Source organism: Phocoena sinus, chromosome 17, assembly GCF_008692025.1.
Source record: "Phocoena sinus isolate mPhoSin1 chromosome 17, mPhoSin1.pri, whole genome shotgun sequence".
NCBI classification, from domain to species: domain Eukaryota; kingdom Metazoa; phylum Chordata; class Mammalia; order Artiodactyla; family Phocoenidae; genus Phocoena; species Phocoena sinus.
In genome coordinates, this window is record NC_045779.1 from 78,671,027 (window position 1) to 78,696,091 (window position 25,065).

The following is a 25,065-nucleotide window of genomic DNA, read 5'->3' on the forward strand; positions in this document are numbered from 1 at the left end:
TGGGAACTGAAGTCCGTTCAAAGCCTGAGCTCCCGCACGCCCCCGCCCCAACCGTTCCCGGGACCGAGGCTTCCTGCCGCCCCTCCCGCCCGCTGGGCCCCCTCCCCGGGCTTGGCCTCAAGACCCCACGATCCTGCCCGCCGCCCCTCTTACAGGGAAGTGGGCTCCCGGAGGGTAGGGCGCCGGGCCAAGGCGGCGCTCATTTGCCTGACAGACCAAACGTGTCCCGGGACTTCAGGGGCTCTGGGCCAGCCTTCTCGCAGCACTGCCTGCGCAGGTGACAGTGGAGCCCCACAGAGCAGGAAAGCCACCCCCACGTTCCCCCGCGGCCCCATGCGGGTACCAAGTAACCAAGCAGCCCCTGCTGACCCCGGCGAATGCCCTCCTCCCGGCACTCAGGTCTCGGCCGCCAAGGCCCAGTGCCTCCGCACGGCCCCGGTGCTTGCCCTGAGCCCCGCCCGCGCCCCAACGGGACCCAATAAGCACAAGACCACTGTCAGACAGGAACGTTCAGGGCCAGCAGCATCTGCACCTTTATCCACAGGCTGGGCGGCTGGGCCCAAGATACCACCGAATCTCTATAAAACCCGGAGGGAACAAGGAGAAAGTGCAAGTCCAGGGAGGGGGTCTAAGGTCACGCGGAGAGGTCACTGTTATCAAAACGCTCCTGGTCATACACTTCAGCCACCACCTTGCGGCCAGCAAACCAGCGCCCGTTGAGGGCCTGGATGGCCTTGTGAGTCTCAGAGGCTACGGAAAACTCCACAAAAATCTTGACAATGATCTCTGCATCCTCCTCCTCGCCCTGCTTCTCCTGGTAGATGATGACACGGTTGACAGCACCAAACTTGCCACACTCCTCGGTCACCTCCCCCTCCAGGTCGTCATCGATGTCCTTGGGGTCCACCATGTTGCGCAGAACCATCACTGTGGACTGTGGGGGGGGGGGGGTACAGCTGAGAGCTGTGGCTGGCTGCACCACCCCGCCCCGCCCCGCCCCGCCCCGCCCCACCGGCCCGGCTGCCCACCTCCTGCTTGCGGAGGAGCTTCTGCATCACCATGTGGCGGGCGCTGCTGCCAGAGATGCTCATGTGCTCCTGCTCGCTCAGCATCTCTGGCCTCTCAGACTCAGGGAACAGCTCCTCCTCCTCCTTCTCTTTCTTGGGCTCCAGGAGACCGAGTGTCGGAGGGCTGGCCAGGATGGGGTTCACCACTCCCACAGAGGGGATGGTGACCGGAATGGGAGGCCGGGCCGGGGTCACACCTGCAGCAAACCCACGAGGTCCAGCAGTCACTCCCCCCACCTCCACCATTCCCAGGAAGGAGCACAGCTCCGCTGAGCATGGCTGAACTGCCCGGGGCACAGGGGACTAAGGAAGCTCATTAAGGGCAGCTGAAGGCATCAAGCCCAGAGGAGGGGGCAGGGGAAGGAGGGAAACCTCGACCCACCCAGGCTCACCTGTGATAACTCCCGGGGCCTGGGCAGCCATGACAGCCTGGGGTAGAGCCCCCAGGGGCTGGGCCAGAGTCAGGGCAGGGGACACCAGTCCAGGTGTGGCTAGAGTACCCAGTACCGCTGCTCCAGCCACTGCTTCCTGCAACCAAGGCCACTGTGCTTAGTCCCCGGTCTGGCTGCCTCCACTCAAGACCAAAGAGCCAGTCCGCACAGGATCAGGGGGGCCTGGTGCCCACCACCAAACCCACACAATTCCACCAGTCCTTACCTGAGCCGTAATCTTGGCTGTGGCTGCAGCTGCGGCCACAGCAGCAGCAGGCGGGAGGCCTCCAGGTGTGGCAGGTGTAAGCAGGGGCATAGGGGGTGTGACAGCCTTGCCCACCCGCAAGTACTGGCCACCCAGGTCAAAAAGGTTCATGGAAGACACGGCATCCTGGGACGACTGGGCCTTCTCATATTCTGCAGAGCAGGGGTGGCAGTGAGGGCCGGCCACGGTGTCGGGTGGGTTTCACTGCCACCCCGCCTCCCCAAGCTCACCGATGAAGCCATAGCCCTTGTGCTTGCCGGTCGTGGGGTCCCGAGCCAGCGTGCAGGATTTGATCTTGCCGAAGGCCTCGAACACACTCTTGATGTCGTCGTCCGAGAGGTCCTGGTGCACAGAAGCCACGTAGATGCGGTTGAAGGCTCGCGCCTCCTCGGCCAGCTGGTCTATGATGGGCTGGGCCTGCCCTATGTTGCTGGGTCTGCCCACCTGGGGGAGAGGCAGGGATGAAGAGTGCCCAGTCAGCCTAGGCCGGGTCGCCGCAGGCTCCTGGAGGGGCTGCTCTGCATCTCGGGGGGACTGAACACAGCACACCCGTGCCACGTGCTGACCCCGAGGTCCACCCCCGGCCTCACCTTGATATTCCTGCCTCCCAGCATCACGGAGTTCATCTGCTCCAAGGCCAGCTGGGCGGCCTCTGGGACCTCGTACTCCACAAATGCAAAGCCCTGGACGCAGGAACACGCTGTTAGGCCTGGAGAGCCCGGGGGTGGGGCGAGGCAGGGCAGACGGAACCTCACCTTGTGCTTCATGGTGACGGAGTCCCAGGACATGTCAATGCTCTTGATGGGCCCGAAGGGGGCAAAGGCCTGGCGAATGGTGTCCTCCCCCAGCTCGTAGTAGATGGAGCCCACGTAGACCCGGCACATGATGGCTAGTGCCCGCTGTCGCTGAGCTGCCATCTGGAGCAGGACACAAGGGGAGAGAGAGCCACTGGCTTGTGAGGGGGTGGTGGGAGGCTGGGCAGCCCATTCCCCTCCTGGCCCACCCACCCAGCTCCGCTTGGGGAGGGCTCCCCACACGGCAGCGTGGTACAGGCTCAGCCCCTGCAGTCAGGGTGGTGGGGGTCGGCAGGACCCCACCCCCAGGAAGGAAAGGCAGGCCTGGAGGCAGGAGACGAACGCACCCTGGCCCACCCAGGTCCCGGGCAGACTGACAGCGAAGCTGACAGGTGGTCGCAAGGCAGGGCCGCAAGCCCTCCAGTTTGGGGCCGGGCACCCAGGTGGGCTGAGAGGTCCTCCCAGGGTCCTGGCCATGCACTCCAACAGAGAGGGAAGGGGGAGCCGCCAGGCTGCAGGGACCCACTGGTGTGGAGGCGAGAGAGGGGACAGAAGACAGGGCAGCTACCGCCCAGAAGAGACCCCGGGGAGGAGGGGAGGAGCCCAGACAGGGGCTCCCCGGAGAGAAGACGAACAGCAACCGCTCGCGCAGGGCCCCAGAGCCTGAACCCTCACAAAAAAGGGCTGCTACTCCCCGGGAACATCAAGAGGTGGCAGAGCCGCCAAAAGAAGCCCCTGGGCTCTGCATGGGCAGACACACCGCCTCCACGCTGGGGCGAGCATGGCAGCTGTGCCGAGGGACCTCCCCATTCCCTCAAGGAGACAGTTCCCACCCTGCCACCTCACACATGACATGCCTGGCAGGGAGGGTCCTAGAGCCACACGCCATGGGCCACTGGGAGGAGCTGGGCCCAGGGAGGAGACCACAGGCCCAGGGCAGGCAAAGGAGACGGGGCCCTGGCTCTAGGCCCTCAACAGGGGAGCCCCACACCCTCACGAGGTTCCCCATAACCAGAGGCCAGCTTCTTTTAGATACATCAACTGGCCTAGAACAGGCCGGGCCCCCCGTCCCTCAAAAAGGGGCCTACAAATAAGGTTCACATCTCCCCCAGACTAGAATTACCCCCCACAAATGGGACTCCCCTCCTCAAACTACACTCAACGAACAGGCCTCAGGCTCCCTGCTGAGACCAAGGACCGCCCCCCCAAAAGTAGAATTATGTCCCCTCTCGCACCAGGCGCCCCAGACATAAAACCAGCTGCCCCTCAGGTCAAAGTTTTCCAAGATAGGAGCTCGTCTCCTCTTCAGTGTGGGCTCCCCAACAGCAGGTGTGCCAAAAGCCCTCTCCCTGACCTGTCCCCACAGACAGACGCTTCCTAAAGAGGACACAGGGACTGTCTGGTCCTCGAGGTCAGGACTGCGTCTCCCCTGCGAGAGCGGCACGCCCAGGGATGACCCCCAGAGAAGGCCACGTTTCCCCCTCGGACTCCCCAGAGGGGCCTGGCCTCCTCCTCAGCCTGCCTCTGGGGGATGGAGGGGCTTCTCCTTCCCAGACTCCTGCTGATAGCAGGCAGGGCTGTGGCCGCCGCCTCTGCCTGTCCCCTGGCCCCTCTGGCCGCCGCCTCTGCCTGTCCCCTGGCCGCGTGGCCTCCGCCCCTTGCTGACAGCCAGGCCCGAGGCCCAGTCCTCGTGCTTCCCTCTCTCATTTGCTTGGGTCCCCCCAGCCCCCCACCCCATCCATCCGTCCTCCCTCCAGGGTTTGATGGGGCCATGAGTTAAGACCCTTCTCTCCTCGGGGGCCTGACCCCAAGCCAGGAGCCCGAGCAGCCTGGAGACCGGCGGAGCTGGAGGCCCGGCGGTGCACCCCGTGTGTGCAGGTGGCATGGGTGCAGGCGGGCCTGGCGTGGGCAGCTACCCTCCTGGCCGGCTGCCCTCCGCAGTTACCTGGCCGGTTAGTTTTAAGGCGGGCCCTCAGAGCAGATGTAGGCCTCCCCAGGGGCGGTCCCGGGGTGGGTGCCCCCCACACCACTGGCCCCGCCACGCCTGGCGCTCTGTTGCGCTTGTCCCGAGCTGGCGGGCAGGGCCGGCTACGGGGAGCAAGGTCCCCAGCACGCGGGCCGCACTGCCCCCCTCTAGCCCTGACTAAGGACATGAGCCCCGGAAGAAGTGAGCATGTCTATTGACCGATTGCAAAGGTGAGAGAGGATCTCCAAAGCCCATTGTCACTGCTGCCATCTGAAAGACAGTAAAGACAGAGTTCAGTCTGTTGGAGCCGAGCAGTCTCCGCTCTCGTCACACCTCACGCAGACAGCGGCAAGGCCCGGAGTCCCCGCCCTGCCAGGAGGCCCGCCTGCCTTCCCACACTGCCGGCCAAGTGGCCAGCTGCCGGCACCTGCCCAGGGGGGCCTCAGAGCCCCAGGTGCCCCGCCCCGCAGCCTGGCTGGCGGGGCAGAAGGAAGGGGGAAGGAGGAGAAGGAGGAGAAGGAGGAGGGGGAGGAGGCGGAGGGAGGGGGGGGGAGGGGGGGAGGGGAGGAACTGATGGAGCACAGTGAAGAGCCAGGGCATCTCCGGGCAGCGTGAACATCTGAGGGGGAGGGGGGCAGGGGGCGGTGGGAGGGGGCTCGAGGCCCAGGCACCTGTCAGCCTCACCCTGTCCTCTTCCCCAGAGCCGAGGCAGCCTTTGGCCACAGGCCTAGAGCAGGGCCCCGTGGAGGCGTCCCCAGCCTGTCCTCTCAGTCCTGGGCCCCAAGCCGAGGACCGAACTCCCTGCAGGGGGGCCCGACTGCTCTTATCCGAGGCCATGGGGGTGGGGAGGAACATTCCTAGGGGCTGCGACACCAGCCACGCCGCCTGGGGGCACACGGGCTCAGGGCCACAGTCTGAAGTCCAAGAAGAGGAGCCGATTCGGGAGGGGCGGCGGGGCGCAGAGGAGGGTTGGGGGGGGGGGCCGTGGGTCAGGCTGGGCCACTCGTGCCCCAGGGAGGAACCCGGGCGTCCCAAGGAGTCCTTGAGAAGCCGAGCAGCACGACACCTTGCGGGGACAGCCGCAGGCACGAGAGGAGGAAGAGAAGGCGGAGGCGCGGGGGCGGGGGGAGGGCGGGGAGGGCTCACCTGCAGGTTGGTGAGCTGCTGCTGCTGGTGCGCGATGGTCTGCTTCACCAGCACGCTCTTGATGCTCTGCTCCATGGCGTACTTCTTGGCCTGCGAGAGAAGGTGTTGAGGAGCACTGGGGGGCCTGGCCTGCGGGGCGATGGGCCTTCCCCCGCCAGCGGCTTCCCGCTGCCGCAGCGCCCGGGCAGGACACACGCTCTCACCTTCTGGAGGGCCTCCTGCTGCTCAGGCGTCAGGGGAGGCAGTCCCAGCTTTGCGGCTGTGCTCTGCCCGTTCTCCATCTTGATGGAGTCTGTCCCCTGGTGATGGGGAGCAGGAAAGGCATTAAGGACAAGTTCAAGACCTCCCTCACACGGCCCCAGGAGCCCACCCCACCTTCTTCCCCGACAACCGCACGTGGCCTGCAGCTCAGCCCGCTCCCAGGGGCAGACACGTCCTCACACAGACTGTCTCCCGCCTAGCCTGGACGTGGGTCTGCCCACCTCACACCCCTATGCCTGTCCCAGGCCGGTCTCCTCCAGGACCCACCGGGAGGACACACACCGAGGCAGACAGACACCTTGGGGGCCCTCGGCCAACCCAGAGCAGCTGCAGGACCCAGGCTTGCAGGAGTCACCAAGACAGGTAGCAAGTAGTGAGAGGGGCCCAGCCCTCGTGGCAAGCCTGACCCCAGAACCCCCGTCCCATGCTGCACAAGACAGCCAGCCTCAGCTGTCCCCAAAGACAAGGGGAGGGGGCCAGGGCTCTCTGGAGGTCCTGGGACTCCTCACTCCCGGACCGCCTGGCACCCACACTTCCTCATGGCCCCAGCCACGGCCACAGACTCGGCTTCCCTGCTCGGGACGAGATCCAGGGGCCACTCAAAGAGCAAGTATGGGCAAGGGCTCCCTCCCAGCACAGCTCCAGGCGGTAACCCATCCCTGCACACTGCGCACACCGCCCAGAGAGCCTGGAGTTGTTCTCCCAGAGGCCACGGCAGCCCCGAGGAGGGCTCCAACCCACCTCCACCAAACTCCTCCCTGGGCTGTGCATAGGCACCCTGGCAAGAGAGACCAGAAGCAGGCCAGCCACAGGGGGACAGAAGCGGACACCCACCAGCACCCTAGGCGAGCATAGGGAGGAGGAGACGCTTTGGTGGCGGTGGCGGTGGTGGTGTCCCAGCCTGCTGCAGACCACAGTGGATGCTACTAGGATTGTTTACATGCTCTCTATCAAAACTCATTTCTAAGCGGTTTGCAGGGGGAAGAAAACAGTTGTGTAAGCTGGAAGAGAAGCACGGCCACCAGACCCAGAAGAGCACGTGTGTCGGGAGTTAGAACACACCTGCCTATCCACCAGTTACTGGGTGGCCAGCAAGCGCTCCAGAGGGGGTATCTGCAGCACCCAGCATGAAGCCTCGGGAGGGACAGCAGAGAAGAGAGGCAGGTCGCCAGCACAGGAGTGACGAGCAAGGACAGAGGTACAAAGGGGGCAGGAAGGGACTGGATGACCCAACCGCCAAGAACCACCATCCTGACCAGCTGGAGTGTGGGGTTTCCAGCACAGGGTCAAAGGGCAGGAAGCCCTGGAAGCCCCTCCCCTGGCGACCCAGTCTGGCCCCTGCGAGGCTGTCCTTCCCGCTGGCTCCAAGCCCAGTTCTCCTTAGTGGGAGAGAGGCCTGAGAGCCTGGGGCTATGACTCCAGAGCAGGCTGTCACCATGGTAACCAATGCTACCCCCTTTCAGCCCCTTAGAAACTTTTCAATCGCCTCTTTGTCTTGATAAACAAAAAGCCCTTCTACCAACCAATGGCTGTCTAGACAGCCAGCCAGGGTCGGGGAGGGCTGGCTAGAGGGGCCCACCAGCTTCAGCCCCCGTAACTTCCTAGGGTCCAGGCTGCGTGCCATGGCCCTCCCCACAGCGTGCTGGGGGCCCAGCCGAACAGCCCCCCAACCCTCTGGACGCAGGCGCTGCCGTGGAGAAGCGTGAAGAACCTTCTTACCCGGCTCCCCCTCCCACACTCCCACCGGCTCCGCAACCAGAACTGGCCAAGATCTCCCACGCCTACCCTGAAGCCCTACCCTGAAGCCCTGCCCCGAGGCCGCCAGACTTGGACTTTGACTTACACGTGGTTCTGCTTTCACGTTTTACTTAAGTCAGAGATCTGAAGTGAAACTGTATCTCTGGCTCTCAACAATACCCTGCACGTTCGGTAACAACACGTTTGCCCTTCTGTATGACACCGACGACGGTGAAGGGCTGCCACCGGCTGAGGTTCACACCCCACCTGACCACAGCCACCATCTGCCTGGTGTCTGAAGACACATGAGGCTTCAACCCACCACAGAAGCAGGGAGGACGCCAAGTAGAGGCAGGGAGGAGGAGGCTACAGCCAGGCTGGAGGCTGGGTGGCGAGCGAGAGGGCAGGACAGAGAAGAGTCCCTGGGCTCCTCCCGCCCCACCCCCTACCAGGTCTCTCTGGGCCCAGGGACGGAAGGCAGGCGGGCGGGCGGGCGGGCGGGCGGGCGGGCGGGCAGGCGGGCCTGAGGGCGAGGATGCTTAAGGTCAGTACCTGTGAAGGTTTCCATTTGTCTCCCGCTGCCACCGCCGCCGCCGCCGCCGCCGCCGGCTCGGACCCCCCTCCTTGCTGGCCATTGACCTGCTGCAGGCAGGAAGGAGATGATGTGACGGACGTCCACAAGACCCAGCCACCCAGGCCCTCTCTCGTCTTTCCTGGTCAAGAGCTGAGCTCCGCACGGACCAGGAAGGGAGGCCGGCAGGGGCCCAGGAAGGAGCCAGCTGTGACATGGCCCCTGAACACTCCTGACACTGCCTCACTGCACCTCACCCTGCCCACTCCTCCAGCACACCTGCAGCTGCCCAGAGCCCAGCACAAGGGGCTGGCCTGGCAGAAACCAGAGCAAATCTGTGGCAGCCCCGAGCTGGCAACGAGTCCCCAGAAAGAGACAGGGTAGAGAGCTGAGCTATGCTCCTGCCCCAGGCCAACAAAAGGCAGAAGTGGGTCGAGAGCTGCCCTCTGGCCACACAGCTGAGGTCCTAAAGATCACTTCCTTTCCTACTGGTAGGCTGGGCCAGGCCGGGCAGGACAAGATGACAAGGAGCGCAGATGGCCGTCTCCCTCCTGAGGCAGACAGAGGCACCTCTTCAGCACCCTGTCCACATGCCTGGGCCAGCCCACGGCTCAGCGGCAGCCCCAATGCCTTCAACAGTCTCTGGCCAAAAAGCCCCTGGGGCAGGTCCCAGGCCCCTCCCGAAGACAGCTCAGAGGAGGGCTGCCCTCTGAGTGGCAGGGCCGGGCAGGGGGTCTGCATGTATAAGCCTCCCTCCCCCAGCAAACTGTCCAGGGCTGTCTAACTCGGGGCAGATGAGAGCTTGGCCACGCCTAGAGGGGCCGAGAAGCACTGCCATGCAGAGACAGCCCAATGGAAGGAGAAGCTCCCGACCCGGCTTAGAAGGGTGGCAGGCCAAGGGCAGGAGGTGGGCAACGTCACAGGGGAGAGGGTCTTAGTGGAGGGGCCCTGAGACTTCCCCACCTTCTCAGATGCCACACAGCAGGAACCCGCTCCCAGATCAAGACGAGACCCACAGGTATCTCGAACACAGGCGACAGCCATGCCCACCCTCAAGGGTCCGTGCACAAACAAAGCCGAAGGCTGGGCCGACCTGGCCAGAGCATGTCTCAGGAGTTCCAGCCTCAAAGGAGAGACAGCAGCACAAACCTGACTGCACTAGAGACGTGGCCAGCGGGCACAGAAGCTGTGGCCGACCCGGCCCTGCTGCCTCCCTGGAATCCCTCTGAACTCGACACCACTGCTGCTTAGAAACTGTGCCCCAGAGAGAGACAAAGAAAAGGGGGGACCTGCTGACACAGGTCCCACCCAGTGGGTACATGGCATCTGGGGACAGGGTTAGTCTGGCTTTGCCCCAAGTTCCCTGGCAGCCCCCAGAACACACCCAGAGCAGAGGCTGCCTCTTAAGACCCACAGCAAGAGATCACTTCAGGTCTGGGGATACAACCCAACCTTTAGACCCCTGTGAACAGAGTCAACTTGAGGGCACACTTATAAACCACTCCCCCAAATTACTGTAATAGCCAACAAAGGAACCAGGACAGTGCTGAGATCAGAACACAGCTCAGAAGAGACTTCCCAGGAAAATTCAGTTCACCAAGAACTCTAGGAAGGACATCCTACCCCATTCATGGCAGAAACAAAGTTTCCAGTCCCACTGAGCCTAGGGTTCTGTTCTAAGCAGATGCTAAGAGAGCTTAAAGGAAACTGTCATTTATCATTACAGCTAGCCCTCTGCTGTCATCCTCTGGCAATGAATGAAGCATGCCCCGCGGTCACAAAGCCCCCCACCCCGCCCCCCACCAGGCAGCAGTGCCTTGAGGGGTGCGAATCCCCTCTGGCACGTGTGTGTGTGGTGGGGTGGGGTGCAGTGCTGCCCCATGATTCTGGGCCCCAAACCCCAGCACTGTCAATAATCAACAGCCCAGGGCAAAAGGATTATTTCCACTAGAAGAAAAGGAAAGTTACGTAATTACTTAACATCTCCAGGCTTCAGGCTCCTCAGGCCTGTCTCCTGGGGCTGGCAGGAAGATTCAGTGAGTGGCTCCACACAAAGTACTTAAGGCAATCCATCTGCACGTGGCAAGCAACCCACAGGTTTCAAGGATTATTAGTATTATCACAGCATCCAGAGTCAAGTGACCACAGCAGGGCCACTGCAGGACACTGCCTTCCTTCCGTTCAGTCCCCTGACACGGTGCCACGCTGTCCACTGCACGGCCAGGCTCTGTGCAGGGCACTGCAGATGCAGCGAAACAAGACAAGAGGCTTGGCAACCAGCACCTACGTGAGATCATTTCTGTAGTTAACAAGTGCTAAGAAGAACATCAAGCACAGGGTGGGAAGAGCGGGACTACGGGGCACGCTGGGCCCCAGCACCCAGGGAAGGCCTCTCTGGGAACTGACATGCAGGCTGGGACCCACAGAAAGAGCAAAAAAGCAACTGTGCCCCTGGGGAGGGGGGAGGGTCCCAGTGCTCCTGCCAGATGGAACCCAAGGATGATGGTCCCAAGTGGGAGTGAGTCCAAGTGTCAGAGGAAGGGGCTATGGCCCGTTTTCTGCAGCCACCAGGTGGAAGGCACACCCAAGTCAGAAGAGGCGCTTCTATATCTTCCTGGGTCCTTCCTCAAGAGATCACGTGCCATTCCACTCCACCTCCCACAAGAGCTGAAGCCACAGCTTAGGACAGCAAACCAGCACTGTTCAGCGTGCACGGACCGGAAGACAGAGACCAAGCTCTCGATATGCCCCAAAAGGACTGCAGGGAAACAGGTAACCCTTCTAGAAACCTATCCATTCAAAAGGCAGGAAAAGGAATGTGTAGGACCACAAGCTGGACTTCACTCCCACAAGCTGATGAGGTAAGCCCGGGCCTCTACAGTTTACATACACCTATTAGCATACACGTATTAACCTCTTGAAAGGAGTCAGACGGTCAGTGAAGACCCTTATTGAAAACACCAGCTTACAGGGTTTAGACTCAGTGCCCCTATCCACCTCTACTATGACACCACCTGTGTCTGGCCCTGTGCCACAGCAGAGCTGAGTCCCCCGAGCAAGGCTGAGGCATGGTGTTGACGCAGGTCTGTGGACGCTTGGGGACGTGACTCTCACTGGCCTCTCCTGCTCCTACACCTTCCCAGGAGTTTTGGTGGCCTCCAAGCCTCCACCTTCACCTCTTTTCTAACGTCCCTCTCACAAAGGTAGTTGCTCTTGTGGCTTCAACAGGAAGCGGCTCATGGCAGAAAGAGGACAGTGAAGTTAGCTAGGCCTGACGGTCACACACTGGGCCCCCCTCATAGCCTGGGGCCTCTCTCTCACTGGGGGTCAGTTTCTTCCCCAGTGCAACAGGTTCGGCCCCCTCTCTGGGCATCAGCCCCCAGCTGAGAGCATGGCCAAGGCAGTCTAAGTACACCCCCTGACCCTGAGATATCTCCCCTATCAGTCCAGCCTCCATCTACCTGCAAAAGCTGCCTTCTTAGATCTCACCACATCAGTCTGAGTACAGGTCGGGGGAGAGTGGCAGGTAAAGAAAGGGATGTACCGTGTGAAGGGTTCCAGAGGGGAGTCAGTCGCACAAGCCTGGGAGGAAGAAGAGTGAAAGGAGACTTCACCACGGAAGTGCTGTGTGAGGAGGGGTTGTCCATCTATGCTAACTGCTCCATGTGGCTGAAGGACGAGACCACTAAGCAGGGTCTTAGTGAAGGAGGGGTCTTAGAACTAAGGAGGGGTTCCTTCCTCTAGGTGCCCGCACCCCCCTAGCACTTCACGCACCCCGGGTGGGAACTGGTCTCCAGTGCCCACCAGACCCCGGAAAAGGGCAAGACTGCCTCTGGCTCCCCACTGTTCCCCCAAGTCCTCGCACAGCGCTTGGGACAATGTGATCGCTCAGGAAACATGCAATGAGAGACCACGTCTTCCCTTCCTGAGTGGGGCTAGCAGGACGGAATCCCTGTTGGCTGGAAACCTCTTCCCCGCTGAGCATCAGCGATGAGCAAATTCACAGCTGTGTACGCAAGAAGCCAAGGCCTCCCTCCTCACCAGGCCCGACCGCTTCCTACAGGCCCCCGCACGCCCAATGGCCCCTTTCACACTAGCGGGAGGAGAAACGCCACGGTTCCCAGGAGCCCCGCCTTCAAGTCGGGGACACAGGCGCACCCCGTCAACACAAGGGGACGACCGCCGCCGGGGCCCGACCGGCCTCACCGCGAAGGGACCCGGCTCGGGGCGCGGCACGGCCCCCAACTGCGCCCCGGGTCCCCACCGCGCCAGGCCCTCCCGCGCCGGCCCCCGGAAGCTGCAATCTGCGGGCCGGAAGCTGCGGCCGCAGGCCGGCCCCCGCCTCGCGCCCGCCCCGCCCCCGCCTCGCGCGACCAAAGGACGCGGGAGCTCGCGCGGGGCCCCGGAGCGATCGCCACATCCCCGGGGGACCCTCGGCGCCCTGGCCGGGCCGACAACCCGCTCCCGCCATCTGAGCGGCGGCCCGCGGTCACGGGGTGCTCACTTACTAGAGCTATGGTCGCCGTCGCCATCTTGCGCCCGTCGCGGCCGCCGCGCGCGCGCCGCACGCTTCGGCTCCTTCCGCGGTCTCGCGCGATCTGGGTGCCGGCGGAGAAACTCTCAAGAGGACGGAACTCTCGCGATTAAGGCCTTTTCCCCCGGCGACGTGGAAGGAAAAAGGAGCGCGCTTCCGGTGAGGAGAGAAACAGTTAACGCTCCGGGAGGGGCGGGTAGAAGGGGCGGGGCCGGGGGGTGTCGGGGGCGCGCGCGCGCTGCCGCCCGGCCTCCGCTCGCCGCCAGCCCCGCCCTCCGCCGGCCTCCGTGCGTCCCAGTCCCACCCCTCGCTTCGTCCCGTGCCGCCCTCCGGCCTCTGCTCGGTTTTCTGCCTGCTTTGCAGGAAACCCGAGGCAGGTCACAGACGGCCCGATCCTCTCCAGGGCTGCGGTTGAAAGCAGTGACAAAGAATCGCTGTATTTCGGACTCAGATTTCGAGATGCATCTTTGCATCATAACATCTACGAATGCGCCTACCAATGCATGGTGTGCTGTCACCTAATGGCCGCATTTTCTCTTTCCTACTGATCCATAAAACAGTGCATCTTTCGCACTGATGGCGTCGTAGAGTCACTGACATACAGTCGGTAGAACTGCAACCCAAGAGACAGGCTTCTGAACCAATTCCGTGGGAAGGGTATGCGCTCAGAGTCCCCTTAGTTCTGAACTGTTTTTTAAAGGCTCCAGGTGTCCATCCCTGGTGTTGAAGTGCCCTGGACGTTTGCTGCATGCCCACCCAGTCCCAAGACCCTCACTCAGTGAGGTTCAGGCCCTGAAGTTGCCAGCTTAGCAACTTCAGCCTGCCTGAGGCAGCAAGGTGTGTCTTCCCCAACTAGGCAGGTCTCTTCTCCATCCTGGGAGAGTTTGACATGAAATACAGACACCCCTGGTTAAACCCAACAATATTTGCCTCATCTCCCTTCCCTCTAAAATGATAGGAAAAGGATTTTTATAAAGGAAGCAACCCATGAAGACAAAGGGGTGGAATGTTGTGGAGCTGAAGAAAGGTGGACAGCGGCAGCTGCTTTCGCATCTTGGAGGTCGGGGTCCAGGAGATCGTTCACGCAAGTGCGACTGTGAAAAGGAAGAGACTCCAGGGCTCAGCCCCTACCGGCAGTGGCTGGGAGGTGAGCTCCAGCAGAGGCGCTCTCGGTTTGGGTTGGCCTTCGGGGGCAGGGTCCTGTTCTGAAAGTGGGGGAATACGTGATATTCCCGCCTTTCTGCCACCTCCACCCCTGGCTCCGAGTCCGGCCCCAAGCATGTGGCACCCACAATCCTCAGAGAGAAGAGCTCATCTCTGCAGTAGCTCCCAACACGGAAGAAAAGCCTGGCAGTTGGGAGGTGGTCAGGAGAATGGCCTGGCTCGATCCTTGATCTCAAAGCTCACCAGGCAATAAGCCCCAGCCACTAAGACTAAATGCAACTGGGCAACCCAGGATCACCAGACAGTCTGAGGGAGAGGAAAAAACAAAAAAGCAAAAGGAAAAGGGACTCAGAAGGAACACAGCCAATAAAGCGAGCCAGAAGAAGGAGGAAAAAAGGAAAGCTAAAACCGTATCCTCAGAGATATTAGAGAGGCTGTTGCATCCGAAACATGAACAAGAGGCTATAAAGAAAGAACATTCAGCAAACGAGAAAGAGCACTTATAAATGGAAAGCATGAGAGGAAAACGAACAGTTAAACAGAAAGGTTGAAAGATAAAGCTGTAATTTTCCAGAACGTATGACAACAACAAAACCATATAGCTGGAAAGCAGACAATGGAGTCATTGTCACCCTTGTCAGCGCTCCCCAGTGCTAGAGCTGGCCGGGCGCCTTAGAGGCCTCCATGACAGCGGGCGTGGGTAAAGGGGTGGATGGGCTGGGACTTGCCACCTCCATTGTGGGGGGCAAAAGCACCACCCCCTGGTGGCAGCTTCCCCTGTGAAAATCTGGCATTGCTGCTTTCAGAGTGCTTGTGTGCTGGGCACTGTTCTCGTTACTTTTCACAGTTAACTTGTGCGATCTCACAACCACCCCGTGAAGTGTGGACCATTATTATCCCCATCTTTACTGGTGAGAAAGTGGAGTCACAGACCACTGTCACACAGCAGGAAGCAGCAGAATGGCTCCAGAGCCTATGCCCTTAACCAGCACGTATTGCACCTGTCAAAAAAACAAGTCCAACATCTAAGTAAGCATTCCAGAAAAGGAGAGGGAGAAATCACCACAAAGCAAAGAAAACTTCCTAGAACTGAAGGGTTGGGATCTCTGGACAATAGATGAAAGAGGTCATAAACAACAAGGTCCAGGACTTCCCTGGTGGCACAGTGGGTAAGGCTCTGCGCTCCCAATGCAGGGGGCCCAGGTTCGATCCCTGGTCAGGGAGCTAGAGCCCGCATGCATGCTGCAACTAAGAGTTCGCATGCCACAAGTAAGGAGCCCTCGAGCTGCAGCTAACACCTGGTGCAACCAAATAAATGAATGAATTAAATATTTAAAAAACAAAACAACAAGGCCCTACTGTATAGCACAGAGAACTATATTCAATATACTATGATAAACCGTAATGGAAATCGCTGTACAGCAGGAATTAACACAACATTGTAAATTCAACTATACTTCAATTAAAAATGAAAATAAAGGAAAGAGCAGGTCTACATCAGGACACGTTGAGAATTTCCAAAGTACTTGGGTAAAGAGAAGAACCAGAGAGAGAGAGAGAAGAAATCACAAAGGGTCAGAACTCAGACAGGCATGGGAGTTCTTGGGACTGGAAGAAAATGACAGTCCTGGCAAGAAGTAATCTTCCACCCGCCCAACACTGTCCCTAGCTGCACGAACAAGCAGATGAGAGAGTAGTGAGGGCAAACAGGAACGACTCCGTGACCCTGCACGCATCCTCGCTCAGGACGTTCCTCCTCAAACAGAGGGTGAATGAAGAAGCAAGCATGGTTCCAGAGACAAGAGGAGGGAGGTGCTGGTGAAGGCGCAGCCCATGCTGACAGCTGGGTCACAAACCCAAGAACAGGGGCAGAGAGTGGGCCAGGCTGGGGGCTCCAGGAAAAGATGCCGCAGCAGCCAGCTATGCCACAAATCTGAAGACTGAGAGTAGGTTCGCACTTCTGCGGGAGAATCTAGGGAGGAATTAATGAGACGTGTAGAAAACTAAGCCCCCCAAAAAGCAATGATTAACTCCAGGGGAAACAAAAGTTGTGCAAGAAAGCAAATATAATCCTAGGACACCTTGTTCTGTGCTGAGACCTGTGGGAATGAAGCGGTAATACTACCCATCACACTGGGATGACGCTGGGTCAGGGGGTTGAGGCCAGTGACCCCCTTCCCCCCAGAGGGACACCGGCAGGTGACATGGGATGTTAAAAACCAATAAAAACACAGTAAAAGCATGTGTGCGATTTTTGTGAAACACGCATTTTAAATGCCTGAAGAAACAGCTAGGAGAGTTGAATTTGGAAAGGGTCAGGGTTAGAGACAGTATTTATTATTGGCCTAAGAAAATTCCACTTTTAAAATAATGTGTATATAACTTCGAAAAGATAAAAGTTAAAATGAAAACATCAACATAGGCATTGAATGAAGCAATGATAGTATTGATCCTTTTGAGGTTCGGTTTAGTCACTGGTACAATCTGTTATGCATTGGACACTCAAACTGTTTTAAGATGACGCAGAATCAGACAGCATCAGCGTTTCCAACTAGATGCGTAAGTTATTTTAGATTGTAATTTTAAATTGAAAGGTGTGAGAACTTGAATAATTTTGTAAAGAGTATTAGAATGTTTAAGATAACTTGAGATTCACCGTATTGGTGCATTTATTTCATTTGATACATCTTGGTAAGGTGTTTTGGTTTAGGGTTTTGTCTAGGGTGATGTGGTAGGTGGGATAATGACACCCGCCCCCTGCCCCTTGCAGAGATGTCCGTGTCCCAACCCCCAGAACCTGTGAATATTACTTACTTGGTGAAAGGTATTTTGCACATGTGATTAAGATTAAGGACCTTGAGATGAGGAGATCATCCTGGATTATCCGGGTGGACTCAACCTAGCCACACGAAACCTTCCTGGTGCAGAAAACCAGACACACAGTTTCATGAGACAGACTCCATCCAATGTTGCCGACTTTGAAGACAGAGGACGGGGCCGTGAGCCAATGGAGGTGGCTTGCCTCTAGAAGCTAAGAGTGGGCCTTCAGTTTACAGCAGGCAAGGAAGGGGGACCTCGGCCCCATCACTGCGAGGAAATGAATCCCTGCCCTGTGCCCAGCGCCGCACCTGGCACCTGCAGGCCAGCAACCTGAAGGAGCAGGAAATGGGTTCTGCCCTAGAACCTCCAGAAAAGACACGCAGTCTTCCTAACACCTTGGTTTTAGTCTGGTGGGATCTGTGCCAGACTTCTGAGCTACAGAACTATCTAAGTGTGCTGGTTTTAAGCCACTGAGTTCGTGGTAAACCCTGACAGCAGCAACAGAGAACTAACACGGCGGTGAGCTTTTCTTGTTTGACATTGAAATGTCTTAGAAACCTGAATGTGCTCAGTTTATACATGCACTTTAAAATCTTTAAGAGTGATCAACTACATTTGAAAATGAAAGGGAGGTGGTCCAAGTGAATGGAGGCTAGGGTTTATGGGGGGTAGGGGTGGGGGAGACAGGGAGCTGGGGCTGGTAGCCTTAGGACCCAGGAAGGCAGCTGCCTGCCACAGGCGGAGGTAGAGAGGTAGCAGGAGGAGTGGTGAGCTCGGGAGGAGCAGGGAGGGTGCCTGACCCTGACCACTCGAGGCCAGGGAACAAGGACAGAAAATAGCCCTTTGGAGGGTCTGCACTGGCCGGGGGGTGGGGTGTGAGAGCCACATGGAGCTGCAGGGCCGTGGCCCTGCCCAGTGCCCAGCACCACGCCTGACACCTGCAGGTGGTTTACCATGGGTTTAAGGCGGCGATTCCGGTTCCTCGTGTGGCTCTGCGGTAGCAACTTGGAATGGAGCGCTTCCCTGGGCACACATCTGTCCAGGGCTGACCCCCACCCCTCAGCCCCCCAGCACTGTGCCGCGTTTCCCTGCAGGGCAGCCTCTCATGACCAGATGGCGTTCGGGGGTGGAAATGAAGGGTACGGGAGGGATGCTGAGTTGTGGAAGCTGGCCGATGGGGGGGATCCTGATCCTAAGGACATGCGGGGCCTAACCAGCCCCCCAGCCCCACAGCCCTGGCTCCCTCACCCCCTGACGGGCCTGCCCCACCACCCTCAGCCCCACTGCAGGGTTGCTGGGAGCTGTGGAAGGGGGGAGGTTCCTCACTAGCAGGCACACAGGCAGAGGGGGCCCCTGGTCCCCCACCCAGACGCCGGGGGCCAATGCCGAGCTTCCCCACGGGAGCCACCAGGTCTGGTTCCGGGGGGCTGGGGAGCTGGAGCGCTGAGGTGGGATCAAGGTCACGGCTGAGCTCCGCGGTACTTGAGGAAGGTGCTGTCCAGGAAGGCGGCCAGCTTCGGTCCGATCAGTCCTGCAGGGCAGGAGGGAGGCATGGGGGTTGGTGGGGCGCGGCCCACCCTGCGGCCCTCCCAGGCTGGCCGTACCCGGCTGCGCACCTCACACTCGTGGACGAAGCCATAGTGCACCAGCTCGGCGGCCCAGGTCCTGGGCACTGTCGGCTGCGGCAGGGGCGTGAGGAACCGGGCCGTGAGGCCGCAGCGCCGCCCGCCGTGCTCCGCCCCCCCCCAACCCCACCCCCCCACCCCGCCACCGCCGCCGCCGCCCAGTGTCCCGCCCGGCGGCCTACTTGGGAGCAGGGTCGTAGGTGAGGCTGCCGGTGCAGCCTGTCCTCCAGCACCCAGGAGCAGAGTGAGCTGGGGAAGGCGGGAGGGCAAGGTGGGCTCTGGGCTCGGGAGTCGGCCCCGCCCCTCCCGCGCTCCGCCGCGCCTCTGTGGGTGGCGCCCCCCCCCTCACATGCCAGCGCGCCTGGTTCCTCGCTTCTCCTCCAGGTTACACTGCATCTGGATCACCTGGGGGAAGGGGGGAGGCCAAGGTCAGCCACGAAGGCTTGGAACTCGGCAAACTGGGCAGCAAGAGCAGATTGCTGTGTCAAAGGGGCCCCAGGACACCAAGGGGTCGTAAAGACCGAAATGAGGACGGTCTCCGAGGGGAGCCTGGGAAGCACATCTCACTGCTAGGAGCCTGACGAGTTGAGGGAAACTTCCAGAGTAGATATTGAAGCTGGGTACCGAAGGATGAATAGGAGTTTTCACAGGTGAGGAGAACACCTGGAGAAAGAGCGAGCTGGGAAGGGGTGGGGGAGGAGCGAGGTGCGCAGGGATATGACAGCAGAAGCACAGGATGCCAGCAACAACCAAGCCTCAGGGTGCCGGGCCAGGGGCGGGGGCGGGGGCGTGCGCTGAGGACCCCAAAGCTGTGGCTATTAGGACACGAATTCTGGCTGGAAAGCCGGGGGAAGGCGGCCAGGCTGGGGGCTGGTGCAGCATCCCAGTGGGGAACAGAGGGGGCCCAGATCAGGGAGGTAACCATGGAGACACACCCAAGGCCAAAGCCAGAGGCTCTGGAGCCCAGTGGGTGTGGACAAGGAAAGGGAGAGGGTGGCCGGGGAGGCCCCTGGCCAGCGGGGAGCCTAGCAGGAGGAGGGGACGGGGGAAACACAGGGCCTGGGGCCTTGGCAGAAACACCAGGTCACAGATGTCAGCGAATCAGCAAGCCAAGGAAGTGGGATCCGAGAGCAGCGTGTATGGGACAGGGGCCTGCAGGGGTCTTCCCCTGGAGCCTCTGGGAAAGGGAGGTGTATCCCAGCTGTACGACTGCCCCCCAAGCCCCACAAAGAGGTCAGCCAGAACCTATCTCTCCTGGCAGCCTGGAGGAGAGCCAGGCTTGGGGGACTTGAAACCCTGATACGGGCACCCGTCTGGGCGGTGGGCAGGCCTGTGGAGCTGGAGTCTCACCCTTTCTGGTCTCTGAGTCAAAGGTTCTGGCGTCGGGGTCTTGGCCTTTGGGCTTCCTCGGGGGGTGGGGCCAGCACACGGGGCGCCCCAGGGGCCAGAGCAGCAGCGAAGTTCATCAGTGGGTAGATCCCATTTCTAGGGACACAGTGCGGGGTGGTGGCAGCCGAGGGCTCAGGGCCTGACAGTTGCCCACTCCCCAGCCTCACTCCAGCCCTCACCTGACATCCTCCAGGAACTTGTCAAGCTCCAAGCAGGAGACCTCTGAGTACCTGGTATGGGTGTGAGAACATGAGGGTGGCGGTCCTGCGGGGAGGGGTGGGGGGGCAGGGCTGGGAGGGCGTGGCTGGGAGGAGAGGGGAGGCCTCTGGACTGCAGGCTGCTCACCGCCACCGCAACGGGGGCCGGGGGGGCGGCCGGGGGATCTCTGCCAGGACCGTGTGCGGGTCCGTCGCCTTGGTCTTTTCCTCCACCACGTTCTCAGGCATGAGGTCTGCGGGCGGTGGGAGCACACAGGGCAGTGGGCCCTGAAGCACGAGGTCCTGCGGGGCCTCCTTCTGCATCCCGACCCCAGGCCCTGGCCCACCCCCCAGGCTGGCCTGCCCCTCACACTGGTGCTGGATGAAGCAGTGAGCGGCCAGGAGCTTCAGCGAGTGCACCTCAAACAGCACACGGTGGAAGAGGAGGCTGTGAGCGGAGGGCCGGCGGGCAGGGTCCCCGGGCCAGGGCAGGAGAGGATGAACTCCTGGGGTGTGGAGAGGGGGCTGCAGTCGGTGGAGCCCCTCCCACTCTGCCCCACTGTGTGAGGAGGAAGCCTCCCAACCCCTGTGGGAGCCTTCATGGAGTAACGTGCACAGAGTAGAGGAATCCCGTTAGCAGCCAGGCAGGACCTGATTCTTCGACGGACAGTCGAGTCTGCCCCCGGGCCCAGAACTGCCCGTGCTCTACTTCCAGCACCCCTCACAAAAATCGTGGCAGGTGTGGCACTGTCATCCCCAATTCACAGGTGAAGCTGCGCTGCTCAGGGAGGACCCAGCCCCCGCCTCGCGGTCCCTGGGGCTGGGCAGAGTGCTGAAAGATGAGCGCAGCCCTCGAGGCCAGTGCAGCCTAGCCTGAGCCCGCCTACCTACTCAGCCTGCCCCTCTTCCGGTTGCCTCAGGTCAGGCCCGATTCCGGAGATGACCTTGAAGTGTCCCTGCCCTGCCCCACATCCGTGCCCTCCACTGGCTCTCGGGTCCGTCCTGGCTCCACCCTCCTCGTCAGTCCTGTCCAGGCCCCGTCACTTCCCTCCCCCACCCCCAGAGGTCACGCGGTGAAGCCAGACAGTCGCCAGAACTCTGGCCAGAGAGGCTGTGGCTGCAGCTTCTGTCCGTCCGCAATCCCTTTGCCGGCTCCCCACCCACCTTGCCCCCAACACAGGCTAGACCACGTCCTTTCTAACTGGTCTCCCTAAGGCTTACAGGCGGGGATGTGGAACCAGGCAGACCTGGATGCAAACACCGGCTCCACCACTCGCTCTAAAGCCTCTCTGAACCTGTTCCTTTATCTATAAAATGGGCATAAAAATTGTGCCCACACGGGAAGTATCTCTCTGGCCTCTCTGTGCTTAGAGTGTGCCCTCAGAGCCTTCACGTCTGCAACTCAACACGCACGCCCAGTAAGGCCCTCCTTGCGGGGGGTGGTGGGGGGAGGGTGGAGGCTCGCGCAGCGGGCCTGGCCCAGACCTGCTGCACCTCCAGGCCTGCCCGAAGCACCGCACCGGCCCTCCTTGGAACACTGAGAGCCAGCCGGTAGGGGCAGGGCCAGCTGCTTACCCGCATGTTGGGGTCACTCAGAGAATGCCTGGCGCGAGCGATGGCCTCCTCTGTGACCCGGGTGTCCCCGTTGGCCTGGATCTCCAGCACAGCCATCTGGGGGGCAGGGCAAGGTCAGGCATGGGGAAGGGACAGCACAGGTGGGATGGGGAGAGTTAGCTGGGAGGGGCCCAGAGACCACGGGGTTAGTACCTCCAGCGCACACATCCCAAAAGAGAAGATGTCCACGGCAGTGCCATCGGCAACTTCTGAAAGGGGAGAGCAGATCAGGGCAGGTAAGGCGGATGCCGGGGGTGAGGGGGGACCCCCCAGACTCACCTCCATACTCCGGCGGGAAGAAGTGCAGGTTCCGAGGCTCCTCCCGCTCAACACGGATGGGGCTTCGAAGATCGTCTGGGAGCGCTGTGGAGGGCGCGCGGGATGAGCAGACCGGACCTCTCCCCCACGCTCCGTCCCCCCAGGGTCCCCACGCACCATTGGAGAAGATCCGGTGCCACACTGCGCCGGTCACCGCGGGGAGAAAGCAGGCGTCAACGTGACGGGGCAGTGGGCATCGTCCGCCCCGTTCCAGACAGGTCGCCCAGCCCCGCCCCCCGCCCCCGCCCAGCCCCGCCCCCTGCCCCCGCCCAGCCCCGCTCCGCCAGCACCAGAGCCGATCTTGATGAGGCCGTTGTGCTGTATGAAGACGGTGTCGCTGGTCAGGTTCCCGTGGATGATGGGGGGACTGCAGGCGTGCAGAAAGCTGGGGAGGAGGGGAGAGCAGGGGGAGCTGGGTCAGGGGTGCCAGGGAGGCGGGGGCGCCAGGGGCAGGTGCTCGGGCAAGCCCAGGCCCTCACCTGAGCGCCGACAGGATCTGCGTGCACCAGCGCTTCCAGGCCTGGCGGCGGACGGACTCCGTGGGGTGAGCGCAGGAAAGGCAGCTGGGCCTGAGGTGCCCCGGCCCAACCCCGCTCCTGTGCCCAGGGCCGCCCAGCGCACCCCCGACCCCACCCTGGCCCTGACGCTGACCCAGCCCGCTCCCTGTACCCTGGCGTTCATGGCCTTGTGGTTCTTCTTGGTCTTTTTGAGGAACTGCTTGAGGCTGCCCGATGACACGTACTCTGTGATGAAGATGACCTGCGAGGCGGCAGGCTCACGGGCTCCACCAACGGTGGGTGCCCGCAGCCGCCCCACCCACTGGTGCCCCCCTCCGCGTGGTGTGCCCAGGGCTCACCCGTGCTCGGGCCTCCGAGGCGTCCAGCCAGTACTTGTGCAGCTTGACAATGTTGGGGTGGTCCACCAGCGCCAGCTGCTCAAACATGAGCTGGATCTTCTCCTGGGAAGGGGGGGCGGTCACCAGGCTGGGGGTGGGGTGGGCTGGGCGTTGGGGGTGGGGGCAGCAGGCCTTACCTCGTGGGCCGAAAAGGCCTTCCTGTCAGCGAAGTGCAGCTCATTCCACACCACCTCCACCCCCTCCTCCGTGTCCATGGCCAGGAAGGTGCTCTGGACGCCGGGCATGTTCCCCTGGTTCACCTGGTGGGGGGGGGGGGGGCACGAGTGAGCTGGTGCGTGGGGGAGGAAAAGGGTGCGGGCTAGGTCTCCGCTCACCTCCCTTCCAGCAGCCCGAGTATGTGAGGCAGGCGCTGGCCTGCTCTGGGGGGAAGCTGGGCACCCAGGAGCAGAAGCTTGGTATCCTGGGGCTGGGCTGAGGGGATCTGGGGCATGTTCCGGGTGTTTTTGAGGCTGGTCCCCAGAGGACTAACAGCTGGTCCCAGAGGCATGGGGAGGTGGTCTCGGGAGGAGACTTAGGGAATCGGGGGTTCCTCACCAGGGCGTGGGCGCCAGGCTAAAGGAGTGCAAGGGCCCGTCAAGAAGGGGGCCGCCTGGGCGACGCTTCGGAGAGGTTTCGGGCCTCTGGCTTCCCGAGAGTCCGCACGGCCCCGCGTGGTCTCAAGGGCCCCTCCGCCGGAGGTGGGCGGCGACCCGCCCCTCCCTGCCGTGCCCACCTGCTCCCGCCGCTTCTGCCAGCGGCCGCACGGGCTCTCTTCCAGGATGTCGCTCTCGTCCTCACTCTCGTCCTCCCGCTCCCGCTCCCGGCCCCGCCTCGGCACCGGCTCCGGGGCCGCCATGGCTCGGCGGGTCCAGGCCGCCGCCCTCCGCGCTATCCGCCGCCCAGCGCCGTCGCCGCTCCCCTCCCGTCCTGGCCCCGCGCCCAGACTCCCAGCTGGGAGCGGAGCCGCCGCCGCCACCACCTCGAGTCCCTACTCGGGCTCCGGGAACTGGGAGGCGCGGGCGCGCGGCCGGCCCGGGGGTGGAGCCCGCCTGCCCCACCGGAGCCGCCTCCCCTGGCCGGAGCCCGAGCGGAGATTCCCCGTAGAAGGCAGAGCCTTTGCGGCGCCCAGCGGAGACCCCACCTGTCCCCCGCCCAGGGGCCCAGCGCGTGGGGACCCACCCCGGCCAAGGCCCCGCCCACTATCCCCGCCCACATCCACGAAGGCCCTGCCTCGCGGACCCCGCCCCGTCAGAGGCCCCGCCCGCCCCGTCTAGGGCCCCGCCCCGTCTAGGGCCCCGCCCCTCCGGAGGCCCCCTCCCGGAGGAGCTGCCTGGTCCCAAACAGGCTCCTCCCGGGACTCGCTGCGTTCGGCTGCCCCGGCACCAGCTTGAGGCGAGCGGCCCGGGCGCAGGGGTTTCCGTGGCGGCCCGGAGCCGGGTCCGTCGGGGCCTCCCCGGGCGCGCGGAGGCCTGCGCCGACCGGCCCTGCCCAGCTCTGGGAGCCGCTGGTACTTCCTGCACCGGTTCCCCATCACACGCCTGCCACACACATCCTGAAACCCGGCCCAGTCCCCGGGCGCCCACCTTGGGGTGAACCCAGCGTGGAGCGGGCCGGGCGCAGCCCGCTCAGCCCGGGGATCACCGCGAGGGTCTGGGGGAAGGGCAGGAATGCGCGACGGGGAGGCCAGCTCTCCCGGCACGTCCCCCATCCCCTAAGGAACACGTGGGAGGGTCCCCGAAGGAGACAAAACTACGCAAGCAGGTGGACTTTAATTAGTGACCACAGACCTCCCACTGGCCTGCAATTCGGTGTTTCCCTTTCATGTCCACACCCACCTTCCCACAGTCCCAGATGGCCCTCTCTCCGCTTTCTGCTGATGGCTTTTCTGGAACAGTGGAGCCATCAGAAGGGAGCCCTGACCCCAGAGGCCATGCCAACAGGGGATGTGCTTTAGAATTCTTGTCTAAAACCCCCTTTATCCCAAACCCCCACTACCTTTCAATAGTCTCCCGCTCACACCTGCTGAGTCCTCCCCCTCCCTCACTATGTCTTTCTGGAGAGAAAAGTAGTGGACACGCGTGTGCCTTCTCCCAAACGTACACCACAACCCTGACTTCCCCCCACCCCCACCCCGGGCTCAAAGGCCTTCAGCCTGTTGGTCTCTCAGAGTCCCCTGCACACCTCTCTTCCTCCCAACCTTCTGCGTAGACATAACTCCACCGCCGCCATCCTGGTGGACCGGCATAGCCCCCGCGCTCCCCACTCCACCCC

General features: G+C 61.9%; 2 protein-coding genes across 7 annotated transcripts; both read right to left on the reverse strand.

Annotated features, from left to right (window-relative positions):
* Positions 1–496: 496 nt before the first annotated feature.
* PUF60 (poly(U) binding splicing factor 60) lies at positions 497–12,977 on the reverse strand. 6 transcript variants are annotated; one of them, XM_032610249.1, is made up of 12 exons: positions 12,747–12,977; positions 8,220–8,309; positions 5,873–5,968; positions 5,670–5,759; positions 4,743–4,793; positions 2,519–2,680; positions 2,354–2,446; positions 1,994–2,207; positions 1,725–1,915; positions 1,460–1,595; positions 1,029–1,264; positions 510–934 (listed from the first exon to the last, which is right to left on the reverse strand). In XM_032610249.1, the coding sequence occupies exons 1-12, from the start codon at positions 12,768–12,770 to the stop codon at positions 635–637; spliced, it is 1,683 nt and encodes a 560-aa protein (XP_032466140.1). In that variant the 5' UTR covers positions 12,771–12,977; the 3' UTR covers positions 510–634. The 6 variants fall into 6 exon arrangements, with proteins under 6 accessions (XP_032466144.1, XP_032466140.1, XP_032466141.1 ...); XM_032610250.1 differs by having other exon boundaries at positions 8,220–8,306; positions 12,747–12,902; XM_032610253.1 differs by lacking the exon at positions 8,220–8,309 and having other exon boundaries at positions 497–934.
* A 4,999-nt stretch (positions 12,978–17,976) lies between these two features.
* On the reverse strand, positions 17,977–23,977 carry NRBP2 (nuclear receptor binding protein 2). Its single transcript, XM_032610339.1, is given in 23 exon segments — positions 17,977–18,270; positions 18,361–18,414; positions 18,416–18,435; positions 18,572–18,614; positions 18,616–18,630; positions 18,731–18,757; positions 18,760–18,786; positions 19,732–19,784; positions 19,787–19,866; positions 19,950–20,000; positions 20,116–20,221; positions 20,339–20,453; positions 20,456–20,473; positions 21,543–21,638; positions 21,735–21,790; positions 21,861–21,944; positions 22,017–22,040; positions 22,190–22,284; positions 22,379–22,419; positions 22,569–22,658; positions 22,756–22,857; positions 22,932–23,054; positions 23,528–23,977. Coding segments are annotated over 23 exon segments (1,497 nt in total). The 5' UTR covers positions 23,651–23,977; the 3' UTR covers positions 17,977–18,216.
* Positions 23,978–25,065: the final 1,088 nt, after the last annotated feature.